Raw genomic sequence first — 9,946 nt, 5'->3', positions numbered from 1 at the left:
TCAGCAGTGGTCAGCGATGGTCAGCGATGGTCAGCGATGGCCAGCGATGGTCAGCGATGGTCAGCGATGGTCAGCGATGGTCAGCGATGGCCAGCGATGGTCAGTGATGGTCAGTTGTCGTCGGGAGATGTTGGCAGAGATCAGCAGAGGGTGGCAGTAGCCAATAGTAATTGTTGTACGTTGCCAGAAATATAAACGATGGTCAACAGTGGTCAGCAGCGGTCAGCAGAGGCCAGCTTAGGCCAGGGGACGCTGGCAGACGTCAGTAGTAATCGTTATACGTTGTCACAAATTCCAGGAGTGGTCAGCAGCGGTCAGCAGAGGCTGGGAGAGACTAACAGTAGCCAGTCGTAATTGTTATACGTTGTCAGAAATTCCAGGAGTGGTTAGCAGCGGTCAGCAGAGGCTAGTGGAGACCTTTTGACGGGAGGTTGGATATTAGTTGTTCAAGAGCGAGAAGGGAAGTGTGAGCCTTTCTCTCTCGACTCCCACGAGACGGTCCGAACTTACTTTGGGCAGCTTCGGTGAATCGAGAAGGAGGGCATATGTCATTTTGTCTTTGTTAACCCTCCGACTTTGTCGGTAGAAATCGTTATACGTTGTCGGAAATATAAGCAGTGGTCAACAAAGGCCAGCAGAGGCAGGCAGGGACCCGCACATGCTGGCAGGAGTCAGCAGAGTCCAACAGAGACAAACAGTAGCCAGTGGTAATCGTTAGTCGTTGTCAGAAATATAAGGGGTGGTCAGCAAAAGTCAACAGAAGCCAGCAGAGTCCAGCAGAGACAAACAGTAGCCCCGTCGTAATCGTTAGTCGTTGTCAGAAATATAAGCGGTGGTCAGCAGAGGCCAGCAGAAGCCAGCAGAGATTGGGGGAGGCTGGCAGTAGCCAGTCGTAATCGTTATGCGTTGTCAGATATGTATATCAGAAGTGATATCTGAAATAATATACATATGTAAGTACGCTCATATATAGGAATAATAAAAATTTCTTTTTTTTCAATAATTAAAATATGATCAGGGGTTATTTAAACGTGTATTTCCGTAAAAAAAATTTCATAACATTTTATTTTCATTTTGATACTTTACTTATGTGAACCTACTCATAGATCGAAAAGGAAAAATACCTGAGCAGTCGAGATTCCAAATCATATGCCGTTGACGTGATGTCGGATTTCAATTGTTCAAGAGCCAAAAGACAAATGTGCGCCTTCCTCTCTCGACTCCCAGGAGACGGTCCGAAATTACTTCGGGCAGCTTCGGAGAGTCGAGAAGGAGGGCATATGTCAGTTTGCCTTTGTCGACTCATCGAAACTCTACGAGCTCACGGACGCGTGATCTGGCATAGTGTGAGAAAGTGGGATGAGGTGTCCCCGGTGCACCCGGGGCTCCGTCTAGCGTCTCTGGTGTACGCATTGCCTGATGACGTCAAAACCAACGACGTGCATATGCAACGTTATGGAGATAGATTTAAGATTTTATTAATAAATCATTCTACCTAAACTACAGTCATTCCCAACATTTTCTTCAGCCGTAATGTTCTAATTAATATGTAAATAATATAGAGGTACAGAAAATGTTGTAGGATCGAAGAATTCATTCTGCCATATCTTTATAAAGAAATTATGAAATGATACGATGGAGTAGAAGTTGTCGGCAATTGTAGAAACTGATATTACGAATAATATTGGCCGGATAATGTTTTAGAAACTATTAAAGAAACGTATTAATGTATTAGACACTATTAAAGAAATCGTATTGCCTTCAAAAATTACATTTCATCGTGATCGTATAACATTCAACATGGTGGAAAATTCGGTCATCGTTATGAATTCTCGTATTGCAATTTTATTGTTATTAGCATTATAAGAAATATATTCGGTACATAGTGTGTTTAAATCAACCGCTCTTATTCACGTTTATGATAAAGAACACCGTCAAGCTATAGTTACTTCGTGATTGTCGGTTTCGCGGTGAAAGAGTTTGGTGAAAATTGGATACGTGGTTTCGAAACGATGGTGGCCGAGGAAAAACCTACAGAGTCATTGAAAGAAACTCAAGTTAATGACGCCACGATACCGAAGGAACAAAAGTCGTATTCGCTAGAAAGTATCCTTTTCAAAGAAAATTTCCATTCGTGTCGGTAGTTCTGTCAATGCCATATGTCGTTTCCTAACCTTTATTTGTCATACGGTGCCCTTCATAATTGAACGGGTCCAATTATAGTTCGAGAAATGTTTGAGAAATCAGAAAATGTTTTTTACAATCAGTTGCAATACCATAGAACATTTCATTAATTATAGTAATTTTTTATTTACATTTGTACCTGGTATCGACCTTTCTTGCTATATTAGTTAAACGCGATTGTATACAATCGTTATTCTGTACTACCTTTTCTATATTTTCAAAAGCTACGTAATTGTATGATCGCTTAAAAACCAAACAGTTTTAAAAATAATAAAAGAAGCACAGCAGCAACATGGGTTGAGACACGGAGATTACCAGCGGTACCGTGGGTACTGCTCCAGGAGATTAAGGCGCTTGAGGAAAGTCTTAAAAATTCCACAGGGAGACAGGCGTCATTTTAAGAGAAAAGACATAATGCCTGTAATGGTTAATGACGATAAATTCTTACAAGTTCCATTGATAATGGCAGAACGTGCATGGAGTTACGCGATGCAATTGCGTCAAGAATCTAATACAGAACCGAGGAAAAAGTTTCATTTGGTATCTAGACTAAGAAAAGCTGCTATGTACTCTCTACAGTTACAAGAATTAATAGAGGTAGGATAAACTAAATGTTTTATCTACGTTTACTAGACTTTTTATGATAAACATTTTCACAGAATGTCAATTGCGACGCGAGAACTAAACTGGAAGCTCAAGCGTACGTGGCCTGGATCCATGGTTCCTTACATTTTGAGTTACAACTATGGAAGAAGGCGATGGAAAATCTAAAGAAGGCCCAGGTTGTATATGGAAAGCTGGCCTCTGCACTGCCGGAATCCGAACAAATAATGTACAACACGCGAGTCGAGGAGCTTGCTCCTAGCCTTAGATATTGTGCCTATAATATTGGAGATACCACTGCAATAGATGACTTGATGCAAATGAGGGGTCAGTTGAGCAGCGAGCTGTTGGCTAGCTTAGACTCGCTGATAGCGCAGACACGAGAAAAGCAGGCGAATACGGAAGAAGTGACCTGGCGCGGCAAGTCGTGCGGTATGGTACCGCCAAGAGCTGCCGGCCTTCTAATCGCAGACTCGAGATTGAATCAAACGTTAGAAAAAGCAGCCACGAATCAAGCTAAAATCGACCTGTTGGAAGCACATCTGATAGATTGCAAAGACGCGATCTCGGCTGTACGGGATTTTTTCAAGACCGAGCTCAAAAACAAAGATAACGACAAACTCACACCGTCTCAGCATTTAATTACTTATCTGCAATATATCAGGTTGTCGCGCACTCTTGAGAGAAACTTGGCGTTGATCAAAGTGGCGGAAGAATCTGCCAAGGCGAAACCGCAAGATATCGTTAGATTGTACGAAGCAGCTCTCCACAATCTTGTTGAAATCTCGCAGTTGCAAGACGACGAAGAGTTTGTGCACGAGCAGGAAGCTAAGACCAAGGTCTACAGAGCCTTTAAATGTTACTATTTGGCCCAATCGTTGGCTAACCTTCATCGGTGGCGAGAAGCGATGGCTCTGTATCAAAGGTCTGCGCAATATGTGAAAGATGCACTCGAGTACGGGAAAATGCTTCCAGAATCATTGAGGGAATCTCTCCGCAAGCTTGAGATTTCCATAGAAGGTGCCAAGTATGCGGCGCATGCACACAGCGTGTTAGAAGAGGGACAAGAAGAAGAACCGGGAGCCAATAAGTACACTAAAACAAAGAAACCTTTATATGAACGTCTGCACGAATATAGAGAGGATCCTGCACTTCTCACGAAGCAACCTAATGTCTACAAATTACCACCATCTACACAGCCTATTCCTTGCAAACCACTCTTCTTCGATCTGGCCTTCAATATGGTCGAGTTTCCGGATTTGAGCGAGAAACTCGGTGATCAGGCTAAGGATGGAGGTCAAGCTGGTCTTACAGGATTCGTTAAAGGTTTATGGGGTTGGGGAAATAAATAAAACAAGGACATCGTAACCATAAGGCACTGGACTCTGAATATTATCGTACATTGCGCGATAATGTATTTTTACCGGTACTTAAACACCTCAACGGAAATCAAGTTTTCATTTATATCACTTATATAATATTGAATAACGGAAATAAAAATATTAATATATATATATATTTGATGTTATATTGATTTTGACTATTACTTTACGATTTGTACGATTAATTTATCTCAATTATTTTTTACGTTGTTTACTAATCCAAAGAGCAAAGTAGTTTTGCAACGATCGAAAATTTGTGTTATGCATTCTATGTGATGCGTTTCGACTTACCCTGTGTATCTACGGTAGAACTCCATTTAATGAAACGAAATTTTCATCATTCTGCTAGGCTTCGATTATCTTAACTACCACCACTCCGGTTCGTACGAACATCTATGAATGAAAATACAAATAAAATATATACATATATGCTCTGTTCTTATAATTGTACATCAAATAGTGTGTTTGGCTACTGAACGTTAAGTGACGATTATTATTAAAATATAAAATATATTAATTTACGAGATACTGTACATACGCGAGTTTGTAAAGTTTCGGAAAGTCGACAAAGGTAAACTGACACATGCTCTCTTTCTCGATTCACCGAAGCTACTCGAAGTAATTTCGAACCACCTCGTGGGAGTCGAGAGACCCGTCGAAGTTTAGCGTGGAATAGTTCGTTACTTTCAACGATAGATGGCGCTTATTTTTCGACCTCAAACCCTCTGGTGCTAAAACGCCCAAGTTTGTCGTGGAATAGTTCGTTACCTTCGACGTTAGATGGCGCTTATTTATCGACCCCAGGCCATCTGGTGCTAAAAAGCCCAAGCTTGTCGAGAAATCCATCTAGCGTGGACGATACGAACTATTCCATGACAAACTTAGGCGTTTTAGCACCAGAGGGCCTGAGGTCGGTAAATTAGCGCCATCTATCGTTGAAAATAACAAACTATTCCACGAGGAAGAGAGCATGGGTCAGTTTGCTTTTGTCAACTTTTCGAAACTTTATAAGCTCACGTACGCGTGATCTGGCATAGTGTGAGTGCATCCGGTGCTTCTGGCATTTCTGCGCAGGCTTCGCTTGCCGCATTTCCACTAATGTTTTTTTTCTTTTTTAAATAGAAATATTAAATTGTTTGAATTACAAAATTTCAATTAATATATTTTATATTGTGCAAGAATTTTATATATGGATTCTTATATCAACTTAAAGATACTATCTTTTAAACATATAGTTTAAAATAAAAAATATATCGTAAAAATAGCAGGTTACCTCTGGTTATCCAAAAATCAACTCGTGTAATCGTTACTTGTTTGGAATACGTTTTCACTAAAAACTTGTAATCATGTTGAAACATTCGAGTGCCATGGACGCCGAATTAAAAGAATTAGCTGTCGCTCTTTTCGAAATCGACGCATTAAAATTTGGAGATTTTGTCACTAAAATTGGCCTGAAAACTCCGGTATACTTCGATTTGCGAGTGATAGTTTCACATCCAAAAATAATGGTATTTGTTTTTACATGTACCTGTAGATGAATTATTACTATATACAGGCTGTTTAAGAAATATATGTAAATATTCAAAGACCTGAAAAGCATATATTTTCCAGCAATTGTAAAATTTGATGAACATAAAAAGCAATTATTGTAGTGCGTAAACTCAGCTCCTTAAGTATTCACATCTATTTCTCAAACATCCTATATACATTTTTTATTAATAATTTATTCGATGCTTGCCTTTGTATCTTTCATAGGCTCGCTTGGCTAAGGTATTATGGAAACTCTCAGAAAATTGTTCAGATATATCGCAAGTCTGCGGCGTACCTTACACAGCTTTGCCATTGGCCACTTTGATTTCTGTCAATTCAAATATACCTATGTTGATCAAAAGAAAGGAAGTCAAGGCATATGGTACAATGAAGATGATAGAAGGTCAATTTAAACCAGGAGATAACTGTGTGATTATCGAGGATGTAGTAACAAGTGGTAGCAGTATTTTAGAAACTGTGCATGTTTTAAGAAAAGAAGGCTTGGAAGTAAAGGATTCTTTTGTAGTAATCGATAGAGAACAGGGTGGTAAGAAGAATATAGAGAATCATGGAATCAGGGTGAGAAGTTTATATACAATTACAGGACTTCTGGCATATCTTCTAGAAAGTAATAAAATTACACCAAAGATAGTAAAAGATGTTACGGATTATTTGTTAAAGTTCCAAGCACCCACTGTCTGCGTTCAAGGTAAATCGATTCTTACATTGATAAATTAATTTTTGTATCAAATACCATCGAATCAATTTAATTTGTTCATTAAAAAAATTTCAGATAAACGATTAAGAACCCCTTACCATATCCGCGCGTCTAACGCTAAAAATGCAATCGCCATAAAACTTTTCAATTTGATGGAAATGAAACAATCTACCTTGTGTTTAGCGGCAGACTTGACCAAAGCAAATGATATTTTAGAGCTGGTCAATTTAGTCGGGCAGCACATTGTGGTGCTCAAGACGCACGTAGACATAATAGAAGATTTCGACGATCATTTCATAAAACGTTTGAAAGAATTGGCTAAGGAGTACAACTTTTTGTTGATGGAAGATCGAAAGTTTGCTGATATCGGCAACACGGTGTCTTTACAGTATCAAAAGGGTATATATAAAATAGCGGAATGGGCGGACATTGTTACGGTACACGCTGTTGCTGGTCAAAGTATTATAGATGGTTTGAAAAATGGTTTGAAAGATATCGACGAGCCACGTGGTATTTTTATATTAGCTGAAATGTCTTCCAAGGGAGCTCTAACGAATGGCGATTATGCGCAGAATGCAATATCAATTGCACAAAATTCGGACATGGTAAGCGGTATCGTTTGCCAGTCGAATATCTTTATGAACTTAGGGCTCGTTCAATTGACGCCCGGTGTAAAACTTTCGAAAAGTTCCGACGACTTGGGACAGCAATACAACACTCCAGAATCCGTTGTAAATTCTGGAGCAGATTTGGCTGTTGTCGGTAGAGGTATTACCGAGGCAGAAAACATATTGGCTACTACGTTGGAATATAAAGAGGAACTTTGGGCGGCTTACAAGAAACGAACGGCATGAATAAGTAATTCGATTGTTTTATAATGGGATCTATATAAAAATAAGAGGAAAATATATATTTTTTATATTTGAATATGTGCGCAACAATTAAAAATTTGTGAATAATTAGGTAACAAATTTGGAAGTATAGTAAATAGAGTGATTCGTAAATGTACAAAGTTTTCGATGTATATGCATTATACAACCGCACACTAATCTAACCACACTCTTGTACAAAATGTTTAAAATATATCCAGGTATTTTAACCGAAGTTGTCATAGCATAGACGTACACACGCACACTTTTAATATCGTATTTTGCAAAAATTCGAGTATTTGTAACTCGCGTAAATGCTATCATTGTCGTACTTGTGCTTGTATGTACTTTCTACTCATTCTGTAGTACGCGGTTAGATTAACCCTTTGCGATCCCGTGAATTATCGGTACTCGATTTTATAATGTTTATACATCTTAAAGATATATATATATATATATATATATAATTTCTTTTAATGGAAATGCATATTTTGTGTTGCACATATCGATTCCTGTTGTAATTAATTTATACCGCCTATTACAAAATAATAAAAAAAATGTATCAACTCGCAAAGGGCTAGAGACAAGTTTAAGATCACAAGCAAGTACTACATTTCACTGAAGGTTTGTACGGGCGTGACCAATATTCTTACTTTCATGCTTCCTTGCTTTTTGTAAGTTCTTCGACTAGTTTTCGAAACACCTGCGCTACCTGACTGTCTGGCAGCATTACTAAAACACTTTGCCCGGTTTCCGCTAATTTACCGACTTGCGGGTCTATAGGCACTTTTGCGAGGAACGGTACGTTCACCATTTTTGAAAGAGCTATTCCTCCGCCGGCGGAAAAAATATTTGTACATTCCTGAAATTATTAATTTTTGTACAGACAATAAAAAGTTTCTTTTATATTAAAAAAAATATAGAAAGTTTTCTACGAACCGAGCACGATGGACAGACGAACCCACTCATATTCTCGATAATACCAAATATATGAATACCAGTTTTTCTACAAAATGTTATTTCTCTCAAAACATCATCTACAGCGACTGCTTGCGGAGTGGTTACTATAAGTGCACCATCGCATTTAACATTCCTGCAGAAGATAACTTGATTATTAGTTAAAATTGTATCGTTTACTAATCATTGTATATCATTTATGTCTGTGAAATTTACTCTTGTAATATACGTTCAAACAAAACATACAAGCTTATCAATCACATGACTTATCTAACTAAGAGTTATGTTTCCTTTAGACATCACATGATTGTTAATCATAGTCACATGTGCAAAATAACACAATACTCTTGACATTATAGATTCGTAGAACAAAAACATATTTTGTAATAATGCAATATCACAAACACATGAGCGATATAAGAAACAAATAAACTTACTTTAAATTTTCCATCACTGTGATATGCTCATCCGAGGTTCCCGGTGGTGTATCGATGATCAAATAATCAATATTTTGCCAAACAACATCGGTTAAAAATTGTTTGATCATGCCGGTTTTCTTTGGACCTCTCCAAACAACGCTGTCATCTTGATTCTTTAATAAAAACCCTATCGACATAACAGCTAATTTTTGTTCCTTGTCAGCAAATACTGGCACCCATCTACAATATACAAATAATGATAATAAGAAAGGACGGATAAAACTTCGCTTAAACTAAAATCAAAAGTTTTTGAACCAAGTCGTTGCTCCTCGTCAATATCAAATATAAAAATCAAACGATCATGTGATAGATTGATAAAACTTTTAAAGTAGAATTTTTATGTTAATGACAAATTTTTCATGGAAATTGTCTCAAATACCCATCCGAAGATTGATGAACATCTTTCCCTTCTAAATTTAACAGGTAAGGCACACTGGGTCCGCAAAGATCGACGTCCAATAAACCAACCTATAATATTTTGACATGTAAGTAATTTAACCTAAAAAAAAAACTATACGACGATGAAAAACTCACACGAAATCCAGACTCCTTGAGCGCGAGTGCTAATTGCGTACTGATAGTCGATTTTCCAACACCACCTTTACCGGATAGCACTAGCAAAACATGCTTGACACCTTCCAACATTACGAAAATAAATGGGAAAGAGCTACCGGCAATGTAACCTCTACGATGGTCGGTCACGTTCTGATTGTTCTCTATTTTCAAATGTTTTCGTAACTTTGACTCGAAGCAACTTTTGCGCGAACATTTTAATCACGGATCGACTCGTTAAAAAATTCTTTCAAATTTACGGAAATTTACGTAAATTTTCTTCTTTTTTAATTGTCTCTTTCACACGATATATTTACTTTTGCGACTTTGCGAATAAATTCCATAGTAGTACAAACATGTTTTTAGCATTAATGTTTGATTTTTCGTACAAACATTTTCATAAGAAGAAAAATAAATAGAAAATACAGTTCGGCCTTAGGAAAGAATGATCAAAGTTTACCGCCGCGCCGTTTTGCTGACATCTATAGGTAAACCATTAAAGAATTCAATTTGAAATTATTAAATAGAAAATATAGAATTTTCATGAATTTCTTTTTAAACAAAAAGAACATGTTTACCAATTTGATAATCACAATTTTAACGAATTGATATTTTATTAATATTTTACCGTAAATGTAGGACTATTCTATCTTTTGTACCTTTACTTGCACA

At 37.7% G+C, this 9,946-nt stretch overlaps 3 protein-coding genes across 3 annotated transcripts; 2 read left to right on the top strand and 1 right to left on the bottom strand.

Moving 5' to 3' along the window:
* The first annotated feature begins 1,633 nt into the window (after positions 1 to 1,633).
* Positions 1,634 to 4,305, top strand: Srp68 (signal recognition particle 68). The gene is made up of 3 exons (XM_076769212.1): positions 1,634 to 2,106; positions 2,444 to 2,781; positions 2,844 to 4,305. The coding sequence occupies exons 1-3, from the start codon at positions 2,013 to 2,015 to the stop codon at positions 4,137 to 4,139; spliced, it is 1,728 nt and encodes a 575-aa protein (XP_076625327.1). The 5' UTR covers positions 1,634 to 2,012; the 3' UTR covers positions 4,140 to 4,305.
* A 983-nt stretch (positions 4,306 to 5,288) lies between these two features.
* Positions 5,289 to 7,271, top strand: R-l (rudimentary-like). The gene is made up of 3 exons (XM_076769213.1): positions 5,289 to 5,677; positions 5,925 to 6,408; positions 6,493 to 7,271. Exons 1-3 carry the CDS (start codon positions 5,516 to 5,518, stop codon positions 7,269 to 7,271), a joined length of 1,425 nt encoding a protein of 474 aa, XP_076625328.1. The 5' UTR covers positions 5,289 to 5,515.
* Positions 7,272 to 7,941: 670 nt separating this feature from the next.
* Positions 7,942 to 9,483, bottom strand: Nubp2 (NUBP iron-sulfur cluster assembly factor 2). The gene is made up of 5 exons (XM_076769214.1): positions 9,257 to 9,483; positions 9,102 to 9,190; positions 8,681 to 8,902; positions 8,226 to 8,379; positions 7,942 to 8,148 (listed from the first exon to the last, which is right to left on the bottom strand). Exons 1-5 carry the CDS (start codon positions 9,365 to 9,367, stop codon positions 7,942 to 7,944), a joined length of 783 nt encoding a protein of 260 aa, XP_076625329.1. The 5' UTR covers positions 9,368 to 9,483.
* Positions 9,484 to 9,946: the final 463 nt, after the last annotated feature.

The sequence above is a fragment of the Colletes latitarsis genome, chromosome 7, assembly GCF_051014445.1.
Source record: "Colletes latitarsis isolate SP2378_abdomen chromosome 7, iyColLati1, whole genome shotgun sequence".
Taxonomy (NCBI): Eukaryota; Metazoa; Arthropoda; class Insecta; order Hymenoptera; family Colletidae; genus Colletes; species Colletes latitarsis.
The sequence above is the reverse complement of the archived record's forward strand: the minus strand, read 5'-3'. Positions and strand labels throughout refer to the sequence as shown.

Excerpts from the sequence above, each read along its gene's own strand:
- R-l (XM_076769213.1), top strand. The coding sequence starts at position 5,516 with ATGTTGAAACATTCGAGTGCCATGGACGCCGAATTAAAAGAATTAGCT. Across the intron at positions 5,678-5,924 it reads TTTCACATCCAAAAATAATG|GCTCGCTTGGCTAAGGTATT; the intron begins GTATTTGTTTTT and ends TATCTTTCATAG. Across the intron at positions 6,409-6,492 it reads ACCCACTGTCTGCGTTCAAG|ATAAACGATTAAGAACCCCT; the intron begins GTAAATCGATTC and ends AAAAAATTTCAG.
- Srp68 (XM_076769212.1), top strand. The coding sequence starts at position 2,013 with ATGGTGGCCGAGGAAAAACCTACAGAGTCATTGAAAGAAACTCAAGTT. Across the intron at positions 2,107-2,443 it reads AAAGTCGTATTCGCTAGAAA|TTTTAAAAATAATAAAAGAA; the intron begins GTATCCTTTTCA and ends AAAACCAAACAG. Across the intron at positions 2,782-2,843 it reads AGTTACAAGAATTAATAGAG|AATGTCAATTGCGACGCGAG; the intron begins GTAGGATAAACT and ends ACATTTTCACAG.
- Nubp2 (XM_076769214.1), bottom strand. The coding sequence starts at position 9,367 with ATGTTGGAAGGTGTCAAGCATGTTTTGCTAGTGCTATCCGGTAAAGGT. Across the intron at positions 9,191-9,256 it reads TCAAGGAGTCTGGATTTCGT|GTTGGTTTATTGGACGTCGA; the intron begins GTGAGTTTTTCA and ends AAAATATTATAG. Across the intron at positions 8,903-9,101 it reads GTTCATCAATCTTCGGATGG|ATGGGTGCCAGTATTTGCTG; the intron begins GTATTTGAGACA and ends TGTATATTGTAG.